Source organism: Rattus norvegicus, chromosome 17, assembly GCF_036323735.1.
Source record: "Rattus norvegicus strain BN/NHsdMcwi chromosome 17, GRCr8, whole genome shotgun sequence".
Classification (NCBI taxonomy): Eukaryota; Metazoa; Chordata; class Mammalia; order Rodentia; family Muridae; genus Rattus; species Rattus norvegicus.
In genome coordinates this window covers 65,480,146-65,503,793 of record NC_086035.1, presented here as the reverse complement: position 1 = coordinate 65,503,793, position 23,648 = coordinate 65,480,146, and the positions used below count along the sequence as shown (strand labels likewise).

The following is a 23,648-nucleotide window of genomic DNA, read 5'->3' as shown; positions in this document are numbered from 1 at the left end:
TAGTGGCACAGTTCTAAGGATTCATTCTCTCCATGAATGTCAGCTAAAACCGTTATTAAAAAAATGAAATATCCCTAGAACAAAACCGTATAACCACCGGATTCACATGAAGATGACCTAGTGGAGACAAGCTGGACCTCACCTTACCAACAAGCTGTCAAATCTGTTATGTTTAAACAGTGAGACCTCCAAGGAAGGAGATGCCAAGTAGTGCTTCAAAGCTTCGGACCACAATCAAACACAGCATCCTTTTCAACAGAAGCAGAAGCTCATCTGAATATGCTCAAGGATGCTGACATCAACATTTAATCATCTCCTCACTCATCCAGGAAGAAGGGGAGATCAGTTACTACTGTACTTTATTGTGTTCAACCAAATCACCATGTTACAAAAATAGCAAGCTGCCATAATAAAAAATAAGGCTCCTCTATCCAGCACCAGATAGCATCATTTTACTTTCAAGCCTAGAAATTGCACACTTGTATATAAACCAACCGAAAATGAGGATTGAGAGTTCATCTTGGTGGATTTTTCCTTTGATGAATATGAAGTGTCCTTCCTTATCTTTTTTGATGACTTTTAATTGAAAATTGATTTTATTTGATATTAGAATGGCTACTCCAGCTTGCTTCTTCCGACTATTTGCTTGGAAAGTTGTTTTCCAGTCTTTCACTCTGAGGTAGTGTCTGTCTTTGTCTCTGAGGTGTGTTTCCTGTAGGCAGCAGAATGCAGGGTCCTCATTGCGTATCCAGTTTGTTAATCAATGTCTTTTTATTGGGGAGTTGAGGCCATTGATGTTGAGAGATATTAAGGAATAGTGATTATTGCTTCCTGTTATATTCATATTTGGATGTGAGGTTATGTTTGTGTGCTTTTCTTCTCTTTGTTTTGTTGCCAAGATGATTAGTTTCTTGCTTCTTCTAGGGTATAGCTTGCCTCCTTATGTTGGGCTTTACCCTTTATTATCCTTTGTAGTGCTGGATTTGTAGAAAGATATTGTGTAAATTTGGTTTTGTCATGGAATATCTTGGTTTCTCCATCTATGTTAATTGAGAGTTTTGCAGGATACAGTAACCTGGGCTGGCATTTGTGTTCTCTTAGGGTCTGTATGACATCTGTCCAGGATCTTCTGGCCTTCATAGTTTCTGGCAAAAAGTCTGGTGTGATTCTGATAGGTCTGCCTTTATATGTTACTTGACCTTTTTCCCTTACTGCTTTTAATATTCTTTCTTTATTTTGTGCGTTTGGTGTTTTGACAATTATGTGACGGGAGGTGTTTCTTTTCTGGTCCAATCTATTTGGAGTTCTGTAGGCTTCTTGTATGTCTATGGGTATCTCTTTTTTTAGGTTAGGGAAGTTTTCTTCTATGATTTTGTTGAAGATATTTACTGGTCCTTTGAGCTGGGAGTCTTCACTCTCTTCTATACCTATTATCCTTAGGTTTGATCTTCTCATTGAGTCCTGGATTTCCTGTATGTTTTGGACCAGTAGCTTTTTCTGCTTTACATTATCTTTGACAGTTGAGTCAATGATTTCTATGGAATCTTCTGCTCCTGAGATTCTCTCTTCCATCTCTTGTATTCTGTTGGTGAAGCTTGTATCTACAGCTCCTTGTCTTTTCTTTTGATTTTCTATGTCCAGGGTTGTTTCCATGTGTTCTTTCTTGATTGCTTCTATTTCCATTTTTAATTCCTTCAACTGTTTGATTGTGTTTTCCTGGAATTCTTTGAGGGATTTTTGCGATTCCTCTCTGTAGGCTTCTACTTGTTCTCTAAGGGAGTTCTTTATGTCTTTCTTGAAGTCTTCCAGCTTCATGATCAAATATGATTTTAAAACTAGATCTTGCTTTTCTGGTGTGTTTGGATATTCCGTGTTTGCTTTGGTGGGAGAATTGGGCTCCGATGATGCCATGTAGTCTTGGTTTCTGTTGCTTGGGTTCCTGCGCTTGCCTCTCGCCATCAGATTATCTCTAGTGTTACTTTGTTCTGCTATTTCTGACCGTGGCTAGACTGTCCTATAAGCCTGTGTGTCAGGAGTGCTGTAGACCTGTTTTCCTGTTTTCTTTCAGTCAGTTATGGGGACAGAGTGTTCTGCTTTCGGGCGTGTAGTTTTTCCTCTCTACAGGTCTTCAGCTGTTCCTGTGGGCCTGTGTCTTGAGTTCACCAGGCAGGTTTCTTGCAGGGGAAAAGTTGGTCCTACCTGTGGTTCCAAGGCTCAAGTTTGCTTGTGGGGTACTGCCTAAGTCCTCTCCGCGGCGGCAGCAACCGGGAAGATCTGCGCCGCTCTTTCCGGGAGCCTCTGTGCACCAGGGTTCCAGATGACGTTTGGTGTTTTCCTCTGGTGTCTGGATGTGCACAGAGTGCAGTCTCTTCTGGTTTCCCAGGCGTGTCTGCCTCTCTGAAGGTTTAGCTCTCCCTCCCACGGGATTTGGGTGCAGAGAACTGTTTATCCAGTCTGTTTCCTTCAGGTTCCGGCGGTGTCTCAGGCGCAGGGATCCTGCCGCTCCTGGGCCCTCCCCTACGGGAACCCAGAGGCCTTATACAGTTGCCTCTTGGGCCAGGGATGTGGGCAGGGGTGGGCAGTGTTGGTGGTCTCCTCCGCTCTGCAGCCTCAGGAGTGCCCACCTGATCAGGCGGTGAGGTCTCTGAGTGCTTGTATTTGTAAGCTGTGTTTTGTAGGAGTATGTTTTAGGTTACACCTGTGATAGAATGTTTTGTTTTAAAATAATGTATTGTGGCATATGGTTCAGTGCCAGAGTACTTGCCTAGTGTGTGAGAGGTCCTTGTTTGAATCCCCAGCACAACAAGCAGATCACATGATATTGAAATGCACTTCAGTATTTAAACATGGACATCTCAGCTGTCTCCCAGCTTTCCCCACACTCACTTTCCCAGTGAGCTTGTTGGCAATTACCATGCTCTTGTTGAAGTGGGCAGAGAATTATAGAATAAAATAGAGTGAGAGAGTTGAATGCTAGTTGTAGATTGTGTTTAAGAATTTCTGATGGGATCATGATAAAAACTGAATGTAGAAATGTGTTTTTGAGTTGTCCTGTCTGCTTTGTCCTCTGCCTTTCCACAAACATGAGCACCATCCAGTCCTGAGATGTGAAAACAGATGTCATATTTTAGGATGCCTCCACCCCATCCCTGTGTTGTTCTACTGCTGTGAAGAAACCTAAGCCAAAGCAACTCTTATAAAAGAAAATATTTAATTAGGGGGCTTGTTTACAGTTTTAGAGAATTAGTCTATGATCGTCATGACAGGGAGCAGAGAGTCATGGTACTGGAGTACTCGCTGAAAGCTTTGTATCCTGATCTGCAGGCAGAGAAGAGGGGAGAAGTTGGGCTGGAGGAGCCTGGCATGAGATTTAGAAACTTTAAAGCCACCCTCCTTGTGACACACCTCCTCCAACAAGGTCACACCTTCTAACCCTTCCTAAAACAATTCATGTTCTGGCTTATGCCTCTGTCGACTACACATTCAAATATAAGAGTGTAGGAACTATTCTCATTCAAGCTACCATACTTCCTAGAATGGAACTACTCCTTCTGAGAAGTTGCTGCTACATGAACTCTCATTCATCACCAGGACTTGTGGGAGATAGTGAGGAAAGCAGGTCTTTCTAAAATATCCATGAAGATGATCTTTTCATTTTTAAGAAAGATTTATTTATTTATTTATTATGTATATAGTGTTCTGTCTACATGTGTGCCTACATGCCGTAAGAGGGCACCATATGGTTATGAGCCACTATGTGATTGCTGGGAATTGAACTTAGGACCTTTGAAAGAACAACAAGGACTTTTAACCTCTAAGCCATCTCTCTAGCCCAGGGAACTTTTTTGACCAGCCCATCTAGGAAGTCTTTTCTCTTCTTCCTTTGAGTTAGTGTTTACTGTAGGGAGCTTGTAGTTGAACAAACCTGTTTTATTTACCAGATAAAATGTTAAGATTTGCATAGGAAGTATTCCAAAAATATTTGAGATGTTTGGGGCATATGGTCATTAGTTAGAGTGCCATAGGGTGAAGTTAGGATCCTGGAGGTACCATTGCAGGGCTGTGGCTCCTTCCTGATGAGAATAGTCAGGAGTCATTGTTGTGTACATGATTTTCACTGCTACTGAAGGGATCAGCACTGTGTGGTAGAGATAGCTGGTTAGTGATTGATTGAGCACAATGCTCAGTGCCCACCTCAATTCAGATAGGGAACCGTGTACTAGAAGCCAAAAAGACAGAATTATAGAGAAGAAATAATAGGTTGAAAAATATTTTAGAAAAAGTGCTACTTAAATTGTTTGACACTTCTAGTTTTTAATAAGAAAATGCCTGTTTCAAAATGGATCCTTTGATACCTTCTGAAGCAGATCAAATTGACAAAAATGGAAAATAAAGCCAGTTACTTAATACTGTTCTAGAAGAGTCTCTATAACACAGTGTAGCATGTATAGAGAGTCTTTGCTACTTTTAGAAGATGTACTTGTTAACAAAAAGTAGTGAAGTTTCAATGTGACAGTAAACAGTAAAATTTCCCCCATCCAAATACCCACATCCTTTCTTATAATATGTATATTGGCTAGGTGTTACTTATTACATGGCAGTCATAAAATGTTTCTTGGTGCTGCTTCTGCAAATTCAGTATTCCTAGCTCATCTGGTTGTATTTATCTTTACCAGCCAAATAAATTCATGCCCAGCTATAAGGCTATGGTTGAGTTGCTTAGAGACATACGTGAATTAGACTAACAAAAGACAGTTGGCAAGTTTCTTGTATTTCCTGCAGCTCTCTAGGGTTCACACGGGCACAGCATCTGTTCTTAATGAGAATTTATGAGCCCTACTTGTTACTACTGCAGCCCCTAGATGATCCCTTATGGAGTGTGGGTCGAACAGCCCTGTCCAGCTGTTGTACTTCCTACTGCCCTGGCTTCCAAAGCCTGGCTTTGGCTTCCCCAGATGACCATGCTGGCTTCCACTTTAGGAATCTTGGGAATGTTCATTTTGCCTGTACTAAGCTTTCTTTAATGTTCAGTTCAAATTCCACTTGTTGAAGGGTTTCTCACTTGGTCCTTCTGGTTGGGACAACCCTCAGTCCCAGACTTATTATGATCTATTTGTGAAATATTTCTAGGCAGTTGTATTTTGGTCTTCTGTCCCTTACCTAACAGTAGTAAGATATGAATTGACTGAGGACCTCTCATCTCCTGCACACAGTAACAGTAAGCACAACCTACTTGCAAGCAAGTACACACCCTGGTCCAGAATTTGAACATATCAGTAAGAGGTGGAACAAGGTGTTAGCAATCAGGCATCACCACAGCCAGCCCCGAGGGACCTTTCAACAGTGGGACCATCAGGTACCTTCACTGTCAACCCAAAAGGACAATAATACACGTCCTCACTAGCTGCCCAGAGAGGACAGGTCCCACTGTTGCCTCTGTTGCCTGTCTCGGGCATCTGGTACACCGTGATACCCTTCCCTTCTTCTCCTCTTCCAGAGGGAGCTCTGCTTCCCCTTACTCCTCTTCCAGAGGGAGCTCTGCTTCCCCTTACTCTGTCTCTTTAGTAAACCTCCTATGTGAGACCTGTTGGCAGTGTGAATTTGCTGCTTAGTCCCTTCACAAGGCACTGAGTGATTTCTTCTGTACCCTGAATTCTCCCCACTGCTGTACCCCCTGAACTCCCAGTGGAGATTAGCACGGCTGTCCACTGTTGCCTTGCCACTAGAACATCAAGAGAGCATTCCCAGCAACTGCTGTATCCAATATTTTAGTGCCAAAACATTCAGTACCTAGGTGTGTACAGTGTTTTTGCATGAGTCTTCTGCACCAGGCCTCTCTTATCAGTGGTGGCAGTTCTGATTTCATTTCTGATTAGGATGAGTCTAAATACCAATTGGCCACATTAGTGCTAATCAGTGACAGAAGTGGCAGAGGATTACATGATTTTGGACTCTACCACATTCTAGTCAATTGATTTTTATTTATTTTATATAATTCATTCTGTAAACCCCAGTATCTGATGTTGTCACTGAAAATAGCTGTTCTGATGTGAATACCTTTATATGAAGTGACTCACCTTGTTTTGTGTGACCAATATGGAGAGGACTTTATCTGAAATCTAGCTGAAGATGCTCTGCTAGATTATGATTAGAAACTCCTTCTGTGATTGGTAGAGTTTTCAGGTTGGTGGATTTTGTTCCTAGGGTACATGGACAATGAAAAGCTTGGCCTTTGAAGATATAAAGGCAAGTCAGTTGCCAATTGTGTATTTTTCTCCAGAAAATAAAGCTGGCTGACTCCTTGCCTGAGCCTGTTACTATTAGGTTCAGTGTCTGTGTGAAAGACTGCTGAGCTTCCTCAGGGCAGGTGAAGAGTTTGGTTCTGCTTCATTTTGCCACAAGATTTTAAACTCATAACTTAAATTCAACTGGTCTATGGATAGTGACACTCTTCAGTGGCACATGTGACTTCCTTCAATGCTAACTGAAGGGCACACAGGACTGTACAGACAAGTTCCCTTTGCTGAGGAGTCGTGTTCTGCCATGAGTCAGTGGACCATGAAGGTGAGATGCAAGGTTACTTCTCTGAAAAGTGGGAGAGAAGAACTCAAAGCTTGGATTTCTGGTATGAGACATAGCAGGCATCCTTTCCAGCTTCAATGGTGAGAGGAAAGGACATTTCATCAGTAAAGGGAAAGTCTCTGTGTTCTAAGTGAGCCTTGTTGGTGGTGAGTCATGCACAGGTTACTGCTCTGTTGTCCATGATGAGTATTCTATCTCATGATTGGCTGAATTTCCTGTTATTTTTAATGACATTTAATGAACTATGTTTCTTGTTAGAAAGTCAGTAGTAAAATTGGGAGCATTACTAAACCCATGTGCATCCTAGTGTTCAAATTGAGTTGATTTTAGCCATCTAACAGTAAAGACAATGCCAGTTATGACTGAATCATGGACTTTTGTGAAAAATCTGAGTCATAAGAGAGCATGAAAGTAGACTTGTATCTTATCCAGTATTGTAGAACAAAATAAGATAGGGACAGAGGACATGAGGGTTAGATTGCTAGCTTAGCAGGCTGAGGCACTGGGTTAAATTCTAAGCATTACAAACAACAAAATAAGTTAGTATAGCAGGATAGCAATTTTAATGTCAAATTGCCATAGGTTTTCGAGCATAATTTACCAGTTCGTGAGTTCCCCTATCAACATACTATAATAGGAAGATGATTACAAAACAGATGTTTGATGATGTGCAGTAGCTGTGTCCATAACAGATGAGAGGGAAATAAGAGTGAGAGGAACTTAAGAATTAGGTTTGTATGGTAGGGTAGAGATCCTAAGGTGCTCAGAATGAAGTTTCAGTTTTTTGTTTTATGGTGTCCTCATCTGTTTTAGTACAAAGCAAATATAGAAAATGTCTTATCTAACCATACACCAAGTACTTTTTACTTTAAAGATAATTTCTTAATTACAGTTATAGTAAAATTAGGGGCTGCTGTGTAATCCAGAGGCTGTGGAAATGCTAGAAGACCGTGGGACTTGATTCAGAAACAGTTTTGGACAGTCTGGAAATAAAGTCTATAGATAGAAATCCCCCTGTTGCCTGAATATCTTTTCTTGAGTAATTCTGTCCTGCTGTATTGACTCTAACTTAATGAGCCTCAAGTTAGAAAGATGGGTGGCCCATCTATGCCTTATTCTTTGGGTTAACATGGGGATTGTTAGTGTTGTCTAGTGTCTATCTGAAAGATATGAAAGATACTTCAGTGTTTATGCATATGGAATGGTTGGATTGGTTAGGTATAAAAACTATAATGGAACTTTTTTTGTAGGGGAGTCCTTTCATAACCAGCCATAAGTAGTTGACAACTATTTAATGATCTTGCCTTTTCTCACTTTTGTCTTCATATTTCCAAATCTGGTGGGTAGGTGAGACATTTAAAGAGGCAAAATTAGTGAGGCAGGGCAGACCTTGGCAAGAATCACAATTTCTGTTTGACTTAGAAGCTTGAACTGCAGAGGAAGGTGGGCTAGGCTACAATTGGAGGTGTCTTGTGTTCATATGAATGAATATGGTGCTTTCTTTTGTGGTCGTCAAAGCCAGAAAGTGGGGACTACAGAATGCTTTGTGCTCAGAGGAGAGGTAGGTGTCTGTGAACAACTGGGAGAGGCCCCTCGCACAAATACAAAGGCATTTCTAAATGAGGATAACTTAACTACAAGGGTGACACAGTGTTTAAGTCCCATTTCTGTGTCTGTATTACCTCAACAACAAAATTGCAGAAATAACAGCTCATCAAATTCTAATAAAGTCCTTACACCAGTGCTTAACAGTGTTACCTGTTTTTAAATACAGATGGAAAGGCCAGGCCTTGGTAAGGTTAAGAAACTTTCCCAGGGTCACAGGTATGTAGACCTGGAATATCAAGGTTCTTGGTCTTTTATTCAATAGTGAAATAAAAACCCACAAAGACTGTAGGGTAGTAAGGAAACTATTCAAAAGGAAAGGGAACATACACATAAGAAAGAAACGCTGAGAGTGAATAAGGAACTGTTCAAAAGCCTGTTTGTTTGGGGTTTTCTTTGATGGAGTTTAAGGAAAGGAAAAGTTTGGATACTAGGAGTACAATGGATGGTTTTCTGTTTTAATCAACAAAGAGTGTGTGTGTGTCTGTGTATGTGTGTGTGTGTGTCTGTCTGTGTATCTTTGTCTCTCTGTGTGTGTGTGTGTGTGTGTGTGTAAACAGGCTGACAGACTAACATAGACAGATGGGGTCTCTTCATGTAGTACTATCCTGGAATTTACTATGTGTAGGTGAGGCTTGTCTTGAACTCAGAAAAATTCACCTGCTTCTGCCTTCTGGGTGCTGGGATTAAAGTATTTCTCTACTATGTCTGACATCTAATTTAAATTCTATGCACATCCAATTATTCATATGCATATAGTATAAATAGGGTGTTCTCTCTGAAAATTAACTTTAAAGACATGGTTTTCCTTACTGTGTAGGTACACAAACCCACTTGAAGACAAATCAGACCCCTATCTTCTCTACCAAACGTACTGGCAATACATTTGAATAGAACATGTTCAAGTTTCATGGCCATTAAAGAGAGGAGAAATTTATCTCATTGTTTAGAGAGTGATGTGAATAGAGCTCAATAAAGATGGGGGACCTAAGTTGCTAGTTATATTAGTAGAAGAGAGTGTGTGCACTTAGAACATGAAAGTGAGAAACCTAGGTTTCCAGTGTTAGAAGAGTGGTTTGTTAACAAGGCCAAGTGGGATGAAAGATTGCTAAACTGTTGCCTATGCTTATCTGCCTTATCTGTGTGGTTCTGCCTCTTCATACTCATGGGTCCTTGAGCTGACTTGTCACATGACTTGGATGTAGTGCTTAATAAATAGGATTCAGTGTTGAGGCTTATTTTTTCATGGATGAGCATCATGCTCCTGACTGTTGGGTGTTGGGGACTATCATCCTTTTGTCTCATGATGTCTTCCCAGTGCCCATGTTAGCCTCCTAACTCTCAATATACTTTCTGTTCTAAGAATACTGGTCTCCATGTGGCTTTTTGAGAACAGGCCTTCAATCATGGTTCTCTAAACTAAATGTTTAGTTAGTGTGAGTTCTTCCCAGTGGTGCTAATTATCTGTGCTTCTGTTGCTGAAGATACTTCTGCTTCAGCAGCAAGGTTTGGTCAATCACCTTGTGCTGGAGAAAGAACGAACATGCAAGTGACCTTATGGTGACAGGTTTAGTTCTGTAGAGTTAAATATTCAATTGTTGATTTTTTTTTTCTGTTTGAATACACCAGTTTGAATTTTGGTTGGAACAAAGTCAGATAAAATATAATGAATGAAATATTGACTCATATTATTTTAAAGTATGTTTTTTTACTGGTGCCCTGTTGGAGGTCTTCTACCTAGCTGTATCAATCTCTCTTTTTAAACATGTGTAGTGAACTGCATTTCCAATCCATAAAAGCAAGTGTGCAAATTTACCTCACTGATAATATCCATAGAAGCTTCATCGATAAGCTAGGCATTAGTCTTGACTCTTAATACTGTGGATCTCAAGGAGGAGGTAAAGGGTGAAAGTAGTACTGAAGAGGCTTTATATTCATGAACTAGCCAGGAAAGTCTATCCACAGTACTGAGATTTACAGTTGGTGACCATGGCAACTTGGAAGTGTGTTTAACTCTGCTGCTCCTCGGGTTGTTCCAGAATGCCTGTCAGTGTGTAACAAGAGAACATGAGAAACTGTGACAAGTGCTAAAATGTGCAGGTGAGGCAAAGTAAGAACCAGTACACTTGAAGCTATCTAGACATCATGGTATCCCTCAGCAAGCACCTGAAAGAAAGGACCTATGGGAAATGCTGGCCACCTCTGCCCAGTCCTCATGGACATGCATACTCTCTAAGGAATTAAAACTAACAAGGCTCCAGATTTGGGCATAGCATTCAAGTCCTGCAGTTAAAGGTACTGTGTCAGAGCGCTTACAGTGTCCTGAAAACAGTCTCAGCCACAGAGGCATTTCCTTAAGGCACAGGACACTCTAGATCTCTTCCAGGGGCAAACAATCAACCCTAATAAAAGATCTATCTGAAAGAGATCTGATAGTGTTCTGCTATCACAAGAAGAGAACCGGCTTTCAGCTCCTTAAGGGAAAATAAAGAGGAAATTCTGAAATTGTCATAGAAGGGACAGTGTAAAGATTACAGTATTGTCTGAAGTGTAGTTCTTCACAACTGATGCCTTTTGGCAGGGATGCAGGAGGGGGGGAAGTATTCAGTTCTATTTAAGCATAGGCCACTGAGAGCTTGACCGTGTGCCAGTAGGGATATAATAGCACAAAGTAGGCTTGTTTTTATTCTTCTATGTTTTATTATTTTTATTTTTACTTTATTGTGGGTGGGGGAGGTCACAGGTGGAAGTGATGGAAGGGGGAAGGGTATAGAACTGAGAAATGACTGTGATTGGGATGCGCGATGTGAAATGCCCAGAGAATCAATACAAATGTTAATTTTTAAAAGATTATAACGTCAGAATGATGCACTTTTGGGAAAAATGAAAATGAAAGACAAGAAGTAAATATAATGTTTACCTAGAATTCCTAGAATATCCAGGACCCACACTAGTTGCACTAGAAAGACAAGCTTTGGGATACCCAAGACTTCCATGTGTTATTTCTCTCTTACCTTTTCTGAAGAAGCTACTTGTACCTCTTTAAAGATGAGAAGAAGAAAGACATGGAAGGATTTAAGGAACCAAGTAGTGACCTAAAATAATGCCAAACCAAAGCAAGTCCAGGATGAAAGGACTCCTAAATGGCACCACAGGTCTAATGACCCAGGTTAGAGGAGGAAGGGTCTCCAAGTATACTTCAGTGAAAAACAAAATGAAATGAAAAATTATTATTAGGGTGTGATTTTTTTTTCCTGACCAGGGGAGGAAATGTATGGGAAGGTTTTGTTTTTGTTTTTGTTTTTGTTTTTGTTGTTGTTTTTGTTTTTCCCCCAGTTGGAGTGTTTTGAAAATATCGGCAAACAGGTACATTGAAAGCATGACAATGAAGAGAAAGGTATCAATGTTAAACCCAGAACTATTAACTGCATTTGGATGACTTTGTTGTTTGATCATCTCAACATAATCCTGGTCATGGAAGAGGTAGAAACTGTGGTGGGTGGAAAGAAGCCTACTGCTGTAGGAGTCAGGGCTGTACGTCCAGGCGTAGGTGTCAGTCTGATGCAGAGTCGCTTGGCTTCACAAGTTTGACACATCCCAAGGAATACTGAGGTAGGCTCATGTCAGAGCCACCTGTCTGTTGCCGACATCCAGGCCTAACTTCTTTTTCATAGATCATGTTTCATGTGTTTTTTCCAAGTTATCAGTGATCTTTTCTAAAGAAATATTGTCGTTAGTACTCAGTGGGAGCAAGTTCTAGCTGAACTGTTAAGATGGACTCTTTCCCATACTGCTAAGTCTCATCTACATTGTGTTCCTTGGTGCTGTGTTACATCTTCTAATTGGTAGCTTGATTGGCAGATATGGGGGTCAGGTTTTGAATGTCTTTGAATCTGACTAAGATAACATTTTTGATAATTCATAAAAGCTGCTCTCAAGTACATCTTGTTCATCTATTTAGCATTAAATGGAGCAAGATTTTGGCAAATTAGTAATTGGGAATAAGAAAAGCTGAAATAGATGCTACATACGGGTAACTTCCAGTTAACACATTTACACACAAATAATCTTACAGTTTATTTTAAAGTTGACTTCAGTGACACTTACATTTTTAAAATTTCTGTCTTTCATGGTCTTTCTGTTTATTCTAAATAACAACAACAACAAAATAATAATAATAGTCCTGATCCTCTGCCTTGGGCTTCATGCTTCTTCCATGCTTTGGTGGATACTATGACAAGAAAGACTACTTACCTATATCCTGCCCATAATTGGAAGACTTTCTCTGGGGTCAGCCTCGCATATGTCTTACCTTTCTGTTGATCAGCCAGGGGTGACCCCTCCCCCGCCAGACCTCTCATTACAGCTGCTCTAACAGGTGCTAGGAATGTAATGAGTGAATATTTATTGTAACTAAGTTCCCTTAGCTTAGCTGCTGAGAATAGACTCATGCTCACCCTGCTTGTTTTCCTTATTCTAGGAGTGGACCAAGCTCTGCCTCAAGAGCGACGTGCACCCGTCACTCCTTCCTCAGCTTCTCGCTACCACCGCCGAAGATCCTCAGGGTCTCGAGATGAACGTTATCGGTCAGGTAAGGAACTATATGGGGCTCTAGACTCACTGTACTTGGGTTTTCACCATGTGTGAATTGTCTGCCTTCATTGGCTATCAGGCACAAACTTAGGACGCTTAGACTTCACATAGGTAAAGCTCTGGTTTATGTACCAGTGTGTGCTATAGGATAACCACTCGGCACATAGCAGCTCTTTCATGTTCGGTAATATAATAATTGTTACTTCTTTAAATACTTATTGCCTATAAATAACTGGGTACCTCAATAGTGAGTTTGTACACATGTCTTAGGGTTTTATTGCTGTGAAGAGACACCGTGACTACGGCAACTCTTATAAAGGAAAATATTTCATTGGGGCTGGCGTACAGGTCAGAGGTTTAGTCCATTATCAGCATGCTGGGAAGCAAGGCAAACACAGTGCTGGAGAGGTGGCTGAGAGTTCTGCATTGGGATTGGCAGGCAGCAGGATGAGAAATGAACTAGGTTTGGCTTGAGCTTCAGAGATCTCAAAGCCCACCCTATAGTGACACTTCCTCCAACAAGGTCACACCCACCCCAACAAGGCCACACTTCCTAATGGTGTTACTCCGTGTGAGCCTATGGGGACCATTTTAATTCAAACCATCATGACACAAATGGCTTTCATTAGGAGATTTTTGTTTTTCTTCACTACTTCCCACTGCCCTTTCTTGTTCCTCTTGCTGCCTCTTCTGGATTCTGTAGGCACTGCATTCACATAGATAAGCATATTTAAAAAAGTAAAAATATGAAAAGAAGTGAGATAGCAGCTCTTTTTATCCTATTGCTATTGTATCTTTTCAGAGTTTCCAAGTAGATTTTGTTTTTCTTGAGCCAACATGGAAGATTTAGGTCATTTGCAAGAAGAGCCTCCTAGTTCCTTGAGAGGTCTGAAGGGCTCTGGCTTCTTTTAGTAAAGCTTCTTCGGTTGTTTCAGTGATCAAATTATGTTACCTATGAAACATTTGTTACCTTATAGATGATTGAACCAGTTAATAGTCAGTATAGTTAGCTATATAGTAGCAAGTTTAATTTCTGTTGACTATATTTTTCTATATTATTTCAAAATCCATAAACCTATATAATGAATTCTTGATAGTTTAGCTTGGGGCTGCCCAAGAACTCATATAATATGGCAAAGCAACAAGCCCTGGTAGTAGTTCAGCTGACTACTGCTGCAACCCCAATCAGAGCAAAATATCACATGACTCAGGGCACTAACATTTTAGTTTTTGTCAGTTACCTTGGCTCTACATTGTGATCATCTTGCCTCAGGCTCACGAGTGTTGAGGTTTCAGATGTGAATATTATTTCTGGCAATAATTCTTCATAGTAGTGTGTATACTTCTGTTCTTTTTAAGGTACTTGTTGGTCGTAGTGGGGAGCACCTAAATCTGGAAAATGAATGACTGTAAAAATACTTATTGCACACTTAGAATGTATTGAGTCAGACTCTGTTAGATGCTTTACGATCTTTATGAAGTCTAAACGAGAGCTTTATTTCTCGTTATACTCAGTATCCTATTTGTGAAATCAAAAGTTCAAAATAGAAAACCTTGAGGTTTAAATTGACATCTTAAAAAAAAAGACTGACAATATTAAAAATAAAATGCAAGATGCTTTCTTGTGTGCTTAGAATGATTCATTTGGCTTAGAATGATTTCTTTTGTGTGAGTCTTTTATTCTATGTGTTTTGTTTTTGCTTTGCTTTGCTAATGAGATCAGGCACTCTGATCTTGTTGCTGGTCTCTTTTGCAATTGAAACTAGAACAGAGCTGCTATCTCTAGCATGACCTTCATCTTTCTGGGGAGATCATGAGGTCCTTGTGTTTTCAGAGTGATACCAGCATGCTCCTCCCCCTTTTAAATTCTCAGTCTTTCATGAGTAGACTGTGATTTTCCTTTTTGTTTGTTTGTGTTTAGAAGCACATGTGATGGCGTGGTGACAAGTGCACTCTGTGCTTGTAAAGAGTTATGTTTAAAAACAGCTGTTGAACCTAGTTCTCCTGGTGCTTGTGTTGGGTGGGGATCAGTTCTTCACATTTACATGGGTCTGGGAATTAAACTCAGACTGCTAGGCTTGGGCAACAAGCACTTTGATCACTGGTACATCTCATCAGTTCCTACTTAATCTTTTAACACTGCTAATATAATTAAGCATTAATTAACAAAATTTAAGCTTTACAATAGTTAAGAATTAAAAATGCTTTTTAAGTCAGCGTTGGACAATTACTGTGACAGATTTTTTTTCTAGTTTCACTTTTTTAAAGAGTGAGAAAAAAACATGAAATAAAACTTCAGCATTGAAATTTACCCCTTACACTGTCATCCCCTCTCATCTCCCATTCACGGTGTAAGCTTTGGGGTATGCTTAGTTTCTAGGGCTAAACTTATATCTTACTTTTCTGGTTTTTTTTTTCCATTCCTTTACTTCTTTCAACCAATGTCTGAAATGATTCTGTATACTGAGCACTTTGCTCTGACCTATGGCTGATGAAAAATGTAGCAAACACTGTCTTTGCTTTCAAAGTGCTTCCTGGAATTTCTACCTGAATCGTGAAATTTAATTTTTCTAGTTGAAGGTTTCTCTTTCTCAAGCTAGCTGGTTTACTGACTTTATGGAGATTCTTAAGGCATGACCTGTACTTTTTCTGAATAATTCAATTTCTTCCTTATTGATGTAATAGAAACATGTTTATTTCCTTATCACATTAGAATGCTATGGGCTATTAGACAAAAAAGCGTACGTAGTCATATTGAATTAAACTGTACATTTCATCTACTATCCCCAGAATGGTGACATGTAAAGGCATGCCTTGTCTGGTGTGGTTTTCAGTATATACATACAGTCAGTTAATTTACAACCAGTCAAGATTAAATTAAAAATTCTGTTCTACCTGACTAGCAACATTTTAAGATGAACAGTTTCCATACTGAATACTGCCTGTAGGAACTTTGCCATATCAACTATGTGTTTATTCCGGGAGCATTGTTCTGGGGTGGAAGAAAATGCAAAAAGATGCAGTTGAAAGAACATAAGGGTTTCTTGACTCCGTATTTAAAGAAAGTGAAATTGATTTGCTTACCTGTGCCTAGGCAATAGGAGATTTGAGCAATGTTCAGGGATATACTAGAATGCATTTCTTTTTTCTAAGCAAAAACAGGTTAAAGACATTTTGTTGGATTATAGATACGAAAAAGATCCTGAATCAAAATGTGTAGTACGCCATGGAAATGGTTCTTAGAAAATGGTGTCAAATACTCATGTCAGGAAAAAGATTTCAGAAAGTGAAAAAGGTAAACATTTTTATTAGATAGAAAAATTAACTCCACAAAAAGAGGAAATGAGGAAATAATAAAGATGGTAGATGAACTTGAGAATATAGAGATTTCTTGTTAGATTGTAAGTTACCAAGAGGCTGTTAGGCCTGTCCTCATAAGAAAACACCAAACATCCCAAGGAAAGCTAAGGAGTCTTCCCAGATGCAGCAAATAATTGCAGTCATAGGCAGACTGTTGACTCAGAATTGCAAATGGATGATGTAAGCAGGGGTTTGGAGAGCCTACTACTCGAGATCTGATAAAGTCAAGAATACCTCTAGAGCCTAACTTTCCCTCTCCCAGCAGTCACTACTTGACTATAGGTCTTTCTCTAAGAGCGAGGCCCTGGAAAAATGTCCGGTGTTAACATGTGCATTCATGTTGCCATTGCTCTGGCATTGTTTATGCAGCCATTTCTACGAGAGACTATTTCATGGCGGACTTCCTGTTGTGCCTCTTACAGTCTTTCTACCTCCTGTTCCCTGAGCCACAGATACAGGATCTATGCCTGTCTATATGTATCCGTGCACACACAAGTTTGTGTATATGCATATGTAACAATAAGAAAGAAAAAAATCTATCTGTTTGAGAAAGGGGATATGGAAGGCTTTGAGGAGAGTTTTTGGGATGTGGGCTGGAGGGAGGAGAGGGAAGAGAGGGAAGTGATATACTATTTCAATTAAAAACATTCTATTTCAATTAAAGAATAAGTAGGGGATAAAATAAGGTATTTTTAATTGACCTAAGAGATAAATATGTAGTAATTCTAGCCTGTGTATCAGTAAAGTAGATGATAGCAGTGGTGCAAATGACAGGCGAAGACTTGAAGAATAATTTGTAATGAAGACCTTCCAACACCCATGAGGTATAGTATTATCTGATTTCAAAGTCTTCTTGAATTAATTATAAATGTTGTCAACTCAAGGGTAACTGTACAAAAGGTATTATAATAAAGTATAATTGACATGGTAAGAGAGAAGAAAGTGGGGTTATATAAAACTAAATACTACAAAAGGCAGAAAATATGTGCAAAACAAGAAAAATATAAAACAATGGTACAAACTTGTGCAAATATGCAAATATCTATCAACAGCCAGCATAAATCTCAGGAATCTAAATATGTGAAGATTTCAGAGTGGATTAAAAATACAGACTCAAGCCTGTGTTTTCAACAAGAGAGCTCCATTTAATACGTAGTTATAAATTAAAGAAGTGGATAAAGCAAGCATTGTAATCCAGTTAAAATTCTTAGGGAACAAGGACTGACACCACAGATATAGGCAAAAGAGGAAAGGAGACTTAACATCCTTAATTCATAGGTGACCAACAGTAAACTGTCACTGTGTGTGAGGCCTGAAAGGTAGCAATGAGGAATGGACAGAGCTTTATGTGATAGTAGGACATGCCAGCCCCACAGGGCCAGCAGTTGTTAGATCCAGGAGCAGAAAACCTGGAAGGACATTTATGAACTGGACAGTAACATCTGTTAACTAGATTTCATTGGTACAGAGTACTACAGACACAAGACAATTCCCACTTTTAAGTTTACACAGGACATATTCTAAGACAGATAATATTCCCAGTCATAAAATATTGTGACAGGTACTACAATAGCAAATAAACTAAGCTCACAAGACATGGAGGAATTAAACTAGAAGTTGTTAATGTAAACAGATGAACAAACCTCAGATACCTGAAGATTCAGCACATTATTTCTAAGGGACACATGAATCAAAGTTGTACAATACTGGAAATTATTTTCAACTAAAAGGAAATGAAAATTCAGGTGAACAAGCTTGTGAGATGAGTAAAAAGCAGTGCTTAGAAATCTAGAGCACTGAAAACTAAGAGATTAATTAAGAAAATTAAAATTAAATGTTTTAAGAAGTTAGGAATAAATTAAATCTAAAGCAGAAATAAGAACACTCAAAATAGAGTAAAAAATTAATAAAAATCAGAGAAAGAAATACAAAGAAACCAAAAATGTGTCATCTTAAAAGATACTAAAACTGATGCCAGTTATCTTTAGTTTACTAAGAAATAGGAAGGAACATTAATAACTCCAGACATTACTGATGTTTCCTAAAATTAAAGGAATGTTATATATAACATTCTTCCCTGAAACTTAATGTAAATGAATTTGACCAATTATCTAAACTAGAGAATTAGGTAAAATTTACAAAGGAAAAACAGTATTCAAAAAGCCCATGTGGATTAATTGATTTGGATTTTTCCAATGCTGAATCTACTGAGCATTTAAGAAACCCTATCAACTCTTTACCATGTCTTTCAGAAGGTAGAACTTCCCATTTACTCTGTGAGGGTAGCATACCGTAAGATAAAACAGTGTACATGTAAAGCAAAGACAGATGTCTCATGGACAAGCTGTAGAAATCTTAGGAGCATTGCAGATTGAGTGCAGGTATGCATAGAAAGAATCATATACAGCGACCCAGTGGGATTGACTTTGAAAGTGCAAGACTGGCTTAACATAGGTAAAACGATTCATCAAAGCAAGCTAATAAGGCTAAAAGTCGGATGATTCCATCAATTGACACAGGAGGAGAAGTCAACATCATCTAATAGTTGTGATGGAACTTCTACAAATTAGGAATAAACATGGACTTCCTCCTTTCAATGAATGTGCACACAGACTAACATCAGCTAATGTTTAACTGTCAGATGGGAGTTCCCCACTAAGATCAGGGACAAGGTAGGATTCCCTCTCCTATGCAGTAGCACACTAGGAGCCATAGCTAGTAATAGAGCAGATGAAGGAAACTCTACAGATAGGAAGGATGAAGATAAATTATATAATGTGGGTAACAAGATTGTATGTAGAATCACAAGGACAGCATTAGAGAGATGCTCCTGTAGCTGGTTAATATGCAAGATTGCAGGGTGTAAGAGCGAATTTCTCTCTCATGAACCTTTAGCGGTTGATTTTTTAAAACATTCTAACATTAGCACCAAAATATCAGGTACCTAGGTATAATGCGGAGAAAACACTGTAAGATCTATAAAAGAAAAACAGCAAATGCCAAGCATAGCATCACATACCTGTGATTCCAGACTTTGTGAGGTCAGAATAGGAAGAATGAGACTGCATTGCCACGTGTGTTGTTACACATCTTCATTCCCAGCATTGTGGTCTACCTGCCTCAGCCTCTCAGCTTTTATGTGAATTGGAGCTACATTTGGAGCTTCTCTCTCAATTCAAAACTCTGAAAGAGTTATATGCTCAGTCTTTTAAGAGTATTTGTCTATTTCCTGACTTTGACTTCAGTGATCTTACTTAACCTTTAACATGGACAGTCTTGTGAACAGAATGAACCTGCATCCTAGTAGGGTTTTTTTGTGGAGTGATTGGGGAAGTTTAACTACAGAATTCAGTGCTGTAGGTGGTCTGGTGTCCATCACTATTCCTGTAGAGGCGAGCAAGTCCTCGCTGTTTACATGTGGCTCGTAGATCTTTGTTGCAGTCTGTGGTCAGTGCACCACAATGTCGCATGTTCCACAGCAGTGTTGCTCTAGGGATTCATCATGCGTTGTATGAAGACCTGGTGGAGTCTTCCTAATCCCTTTGTACCTTTTCAGTATTACACACTTAATATAATAATCCCTTTGCCTCAAAATATTAATGAGGCAGCTGTCACCTTGTGCTTGCTGTGCAACCAGTAACCATGATTGTGCTTTGTGAATTTTATGTATTCTCGCAGCAACTATGTGATGGTATTCACATTTTATAGATGATAAAATTGGGTTGTTGATTTAAAATATTTATTCAACCCTAGTATGAGGGTTTACAGCCATTATCCCAGCACTTGGGGGGTGGAAGGATTACCAAGAGTTAAAGGCCAGCCTAGATTATGTATTGGGACCCTGCCTCAAAACACAATACAACAACAACAACAACAACAACAACAACAAAATATATTTAATTTTAAGTTAAAGTTAATACAGGTAGTAACCAATAGAACCAGTATTTTCCCACCAATGCCTGGGTTCTTAATCCTGGCATTTCTACAGAAATAGAAGTGTTTTCCATTACTAGGTTTTGTTTTTTGTTGTTGTTGCTGTGTTTTTGTTGTTGTTGGTGGTGGTGGTGGTGGTGGTGGTGGTGGTGGGGTGTGTGTGTGTGTGTGTGTGTGTGTGTGTGTGTGTGTGTGTCTTTCTCAGAACTGAAAGAAAAACTTTAAATGTTTATTAGGGGTGTAGTACAGTAGAGAAATTGTCATAGGCAGAAAGGTCTACCTTCTGACCTTGGAGTGGGGGAGCTGAGGATTGGAGACGTGGGGTCTGATCGAATAGGTTTACAAATCAGCCACCTATAGTGATTGCTTTAGGAAGAGATGATCACAGGAAATGGGAGACACATGATCCAGGGTTGCCCAGCCTTTTGCTGTATTACTAAGCTTCTAATAAGCTTGCTCACAGAGACACTGGTGCCTTTTCCTCAAGCACTGTGTGGTGTGCAACGATGTTTTTTTATTCCCAGGACTTGCTGAAATTCTGCTAAAGAAATTTCTTTTAATATGATCGCTTGATTGTTTACTAACAGTAGTAATCTGCTGATTTGTGCTGTGTGAAGCAGACCTTAAATCATTTAGGGTCTATAGTTGGATGCTTTGGGGCTATTCATAGAAGGAAAGCCACTAAAGAGAATGAACTATAAACTGATAGAGCTGAGCACCGACAAGAAAGATTGACTCTCTGTCACTGAGAGAGCTAACTGTCTCCATTCACTGTCACCCAGCTCCAAAGACAGCTCCATGATGTCCTCTGGTGACAGTGGATCAGGGCCCTTTACAGGTTTGGGTCAGCCGTTCATAGAGGACAGCAGAATGTAGTTCATGAGCAGTGACTTTAATTCTTGGTCCTCGTGTCTTTTGCTCAGCTCCCAAATTCTCTTACTTATCTCAGAGCTCAACACAACACATTTTTCTCAGAGCACTAAAGTCCATGCCACCAAAAGCTTGAAATCCGTATTCTTTGTGGGAGACCTTTGTGGGAGGGAGACCTTGACCCTTTGACATCTGTCTTATTTAGTAGTTCTTGGGCTATAACTAAGCTGCTTTGCTTCATTTTTTTGCTGTGGTTCTATATTAAGGGCACCGTGGGATCTACTCCAAAGTCATTTTTTTATTTCTCTGATGTCGTAGAACATCGGTCCCTAGCTTTTGGCCACCTCTTGTACTCATGAGTATTGACATTTAAAAATAAGAAGTTAGTTAAGGGTCTTCTGTAGCAGAGTGCATACACTCCTAGATGCAAGGTCTTTTCCTATGAGTTTTGTCTTTGTAGCATTTGTGTTTGTGACATGCAGTTGGAATTCATAACACAGTCTGTGTGTCTCTATGATCAGCAAACCCTGTTAAATCTTGTGGACATTACGGACTTTTCATTAGAAAGGTGTCATGACATCTCTGTAATCTGACCCTCCTCGCCCTGTCAGATATCTTCACATGAATGGGGTTTATTTTTTTTTCTCTTCATCATTTCCCTTTTACAGCTTCTCATCTAGTTTTTAATTCATGTGGCTGAAGAATTGCATCAAGAACATTTTAATTAAGATTTTGTGGGGCACTTAATCAAGTTCTTTAATGGGTTTTTAATGTATCACAGCTGGTAAATTTCATTCATAGACTCATGAAGATAAAAGGAAGGAAGATCTGTTTTGTAGTAACCCATTTATCATATTACCATATTGTCCTCAAAGTTTTTAATCATATGTTCTCCTTCAGAATTTAGGCTGGGTTTTACACTGCTCAGCTAACCCCCATCCTTTCCATTCTTATCTGTTCATACAGTGCTTCTTATTTCCTGAGACTGGCTGGGGCTTGGGGGACATCTGCAATTCCTGGTTCTCACGTCTTCTAGAGACAGGGACAGAGCAGACACAATCAAGTTCTCATTTGCCCTGAGCCTGGAGCTTAGCCTCGCCCTTTTCTACTTCAGAACTCGACTCTCTGGTTGTTACGTTATACTGCTCACTTTCTTGTTGCTGGGACAAAATATCTAATGCAAAGCAACTTAAAGGGTTTACTTTTGCTTACAGTTTGAGGGGATATACAGTCCACCATGGCTGGAGAGATATGGTGGCAGACACAAGAGATTACTGGCCCAGGGTGTCCATGGTCAAGAAACAGAGGACAGTGAAAGCCGGTACTTGGCAAAGTCTCTTTTCCATAGTCTGGGACCCATCTACTGCAATATAGCCCATAGAATGGTGGCCCATAGAATGGTGCCACCCACAGTTAGAGGTTCTTCCCATACCACTTAACTGGTATAGAAACGCTAGCAGCCATGGCCAGAGGTTTGTCTTGAAAGTGAATCTAGATCCTATCAAGTTGCTAATCATTAAATATCACCAATCTGCAGCTTTTTTAAGCCCAACTCTTGCACATCTTCCCCAGTGACAATAGTGGGCATTTCCTTTCTAGTTATGAGTTAGACTTATATTCAACTTTATGGTCAAGAACAAAAGGGAGAAGTGTGTCTGGAAGGAAAGTCATGTAGTGACATGGCTGTGGTCTCTCATCTCACTGGGTGGCTTTTTAAACCCATTTCGCCTCAGAGGTCTAGTTTCTCATCTGGTTGTTAGCAGTCAATATTCCTGTTCAGTTAGATCAGCCAACTAACTCCATGCAACATCTTCATGTATGGAGAAAAATTCTGTTCCACACATTTCTACTCTGCTCTGCCTACAATGCTGTGGGCCATGAAAAGCTGCAGGCTCAAGAGGCTCTTTTTAGAAAGTTACTTTGTCTACCCGAGTGCCACACGTAGATGGGGCTTGTGTTCTGTTGAAGGAATCTACAGGGATCAGACAGTTGGAGGAGCAGATACTCTCATTTTCTTCATGATTATTATCATAAGAAAATTAGTTTGAAACATCTTTTAGATGTTTTAAAACAGTGATGCTTTAAGGTTAAAACACAATTTAGATTTACCGTTACTGGAGCTATTTTAATGTATAGGATACAGTGAATTCATTTTGTGTATGTGTAGGCATTTAATGACATGCATGTAGAGGCCAGAGGTCAAGTTTATGACATTTAATGACATGCATGTAGAGGCCAGAGGTCAAGTTTATGACATTTAATGACATGCATGTAGAGGCCAGAGGACAAGTTTATGACATTTAATGACATGCATGTAGAGGCCAGAGGACAAGTTTATGACATTTAATGACATGCATGTAGAGGCCAGAGGACAAGTTTATGACATTTAATGACATGCATATGTAGAGGCCAAAGGACAAGTTTATGACATTTAATGACATGCATGTAGAGGCCAGAGACAAGTTTATGACATTTAATGTCGTGCATGTAGAGGCCAGAGACAAGTTTATGGGAGTAGGTTGTTGCCGTCGTCCCTGTAAGTCCTGAAGCTCAGTCTGAGATTACAGGATTGATGGCAGAATCCCTTACTCGCTGACCCATCTGGCAGGTCTTAAAAATAATAGATTTTTAAAATTTAGTTACTTTATTACTTTTATATATTGCTTAATTTGGCTAGAAACAGTCTGTCCTTGTTTCTGTTACTG

At 39.6% G+C, this 23,648-nt stretch overlaps 1 protein-coding gene across 11 annotated transcripts in view; it reads left to right on the top strand.

Annotated features, from left to right (window-relative positions):
• Dip2c (disco-interacting protein 2 homolog C) overlaps positions 1 to 23,648 on the top strand; it is a 385,401-nt gene that overhangs the window by 220,318 nt on the left and 141,435 nt on the right. For all 11 annotated transcript variants that reach the window (XM_017600567.3, XM_017600565.3, XM_017600566.3 and 8 more), the window contains one exon: positions 12,668 to 12,778. In XM_017600567.3, coding sequence (XP_017456056.1) covers positions 12,668 to 12,778 — 111 coding nt within the window. The remainder of the gene's footprint in view (positions 1 to 12,667; positions 12,779 to 23,648) is intronic.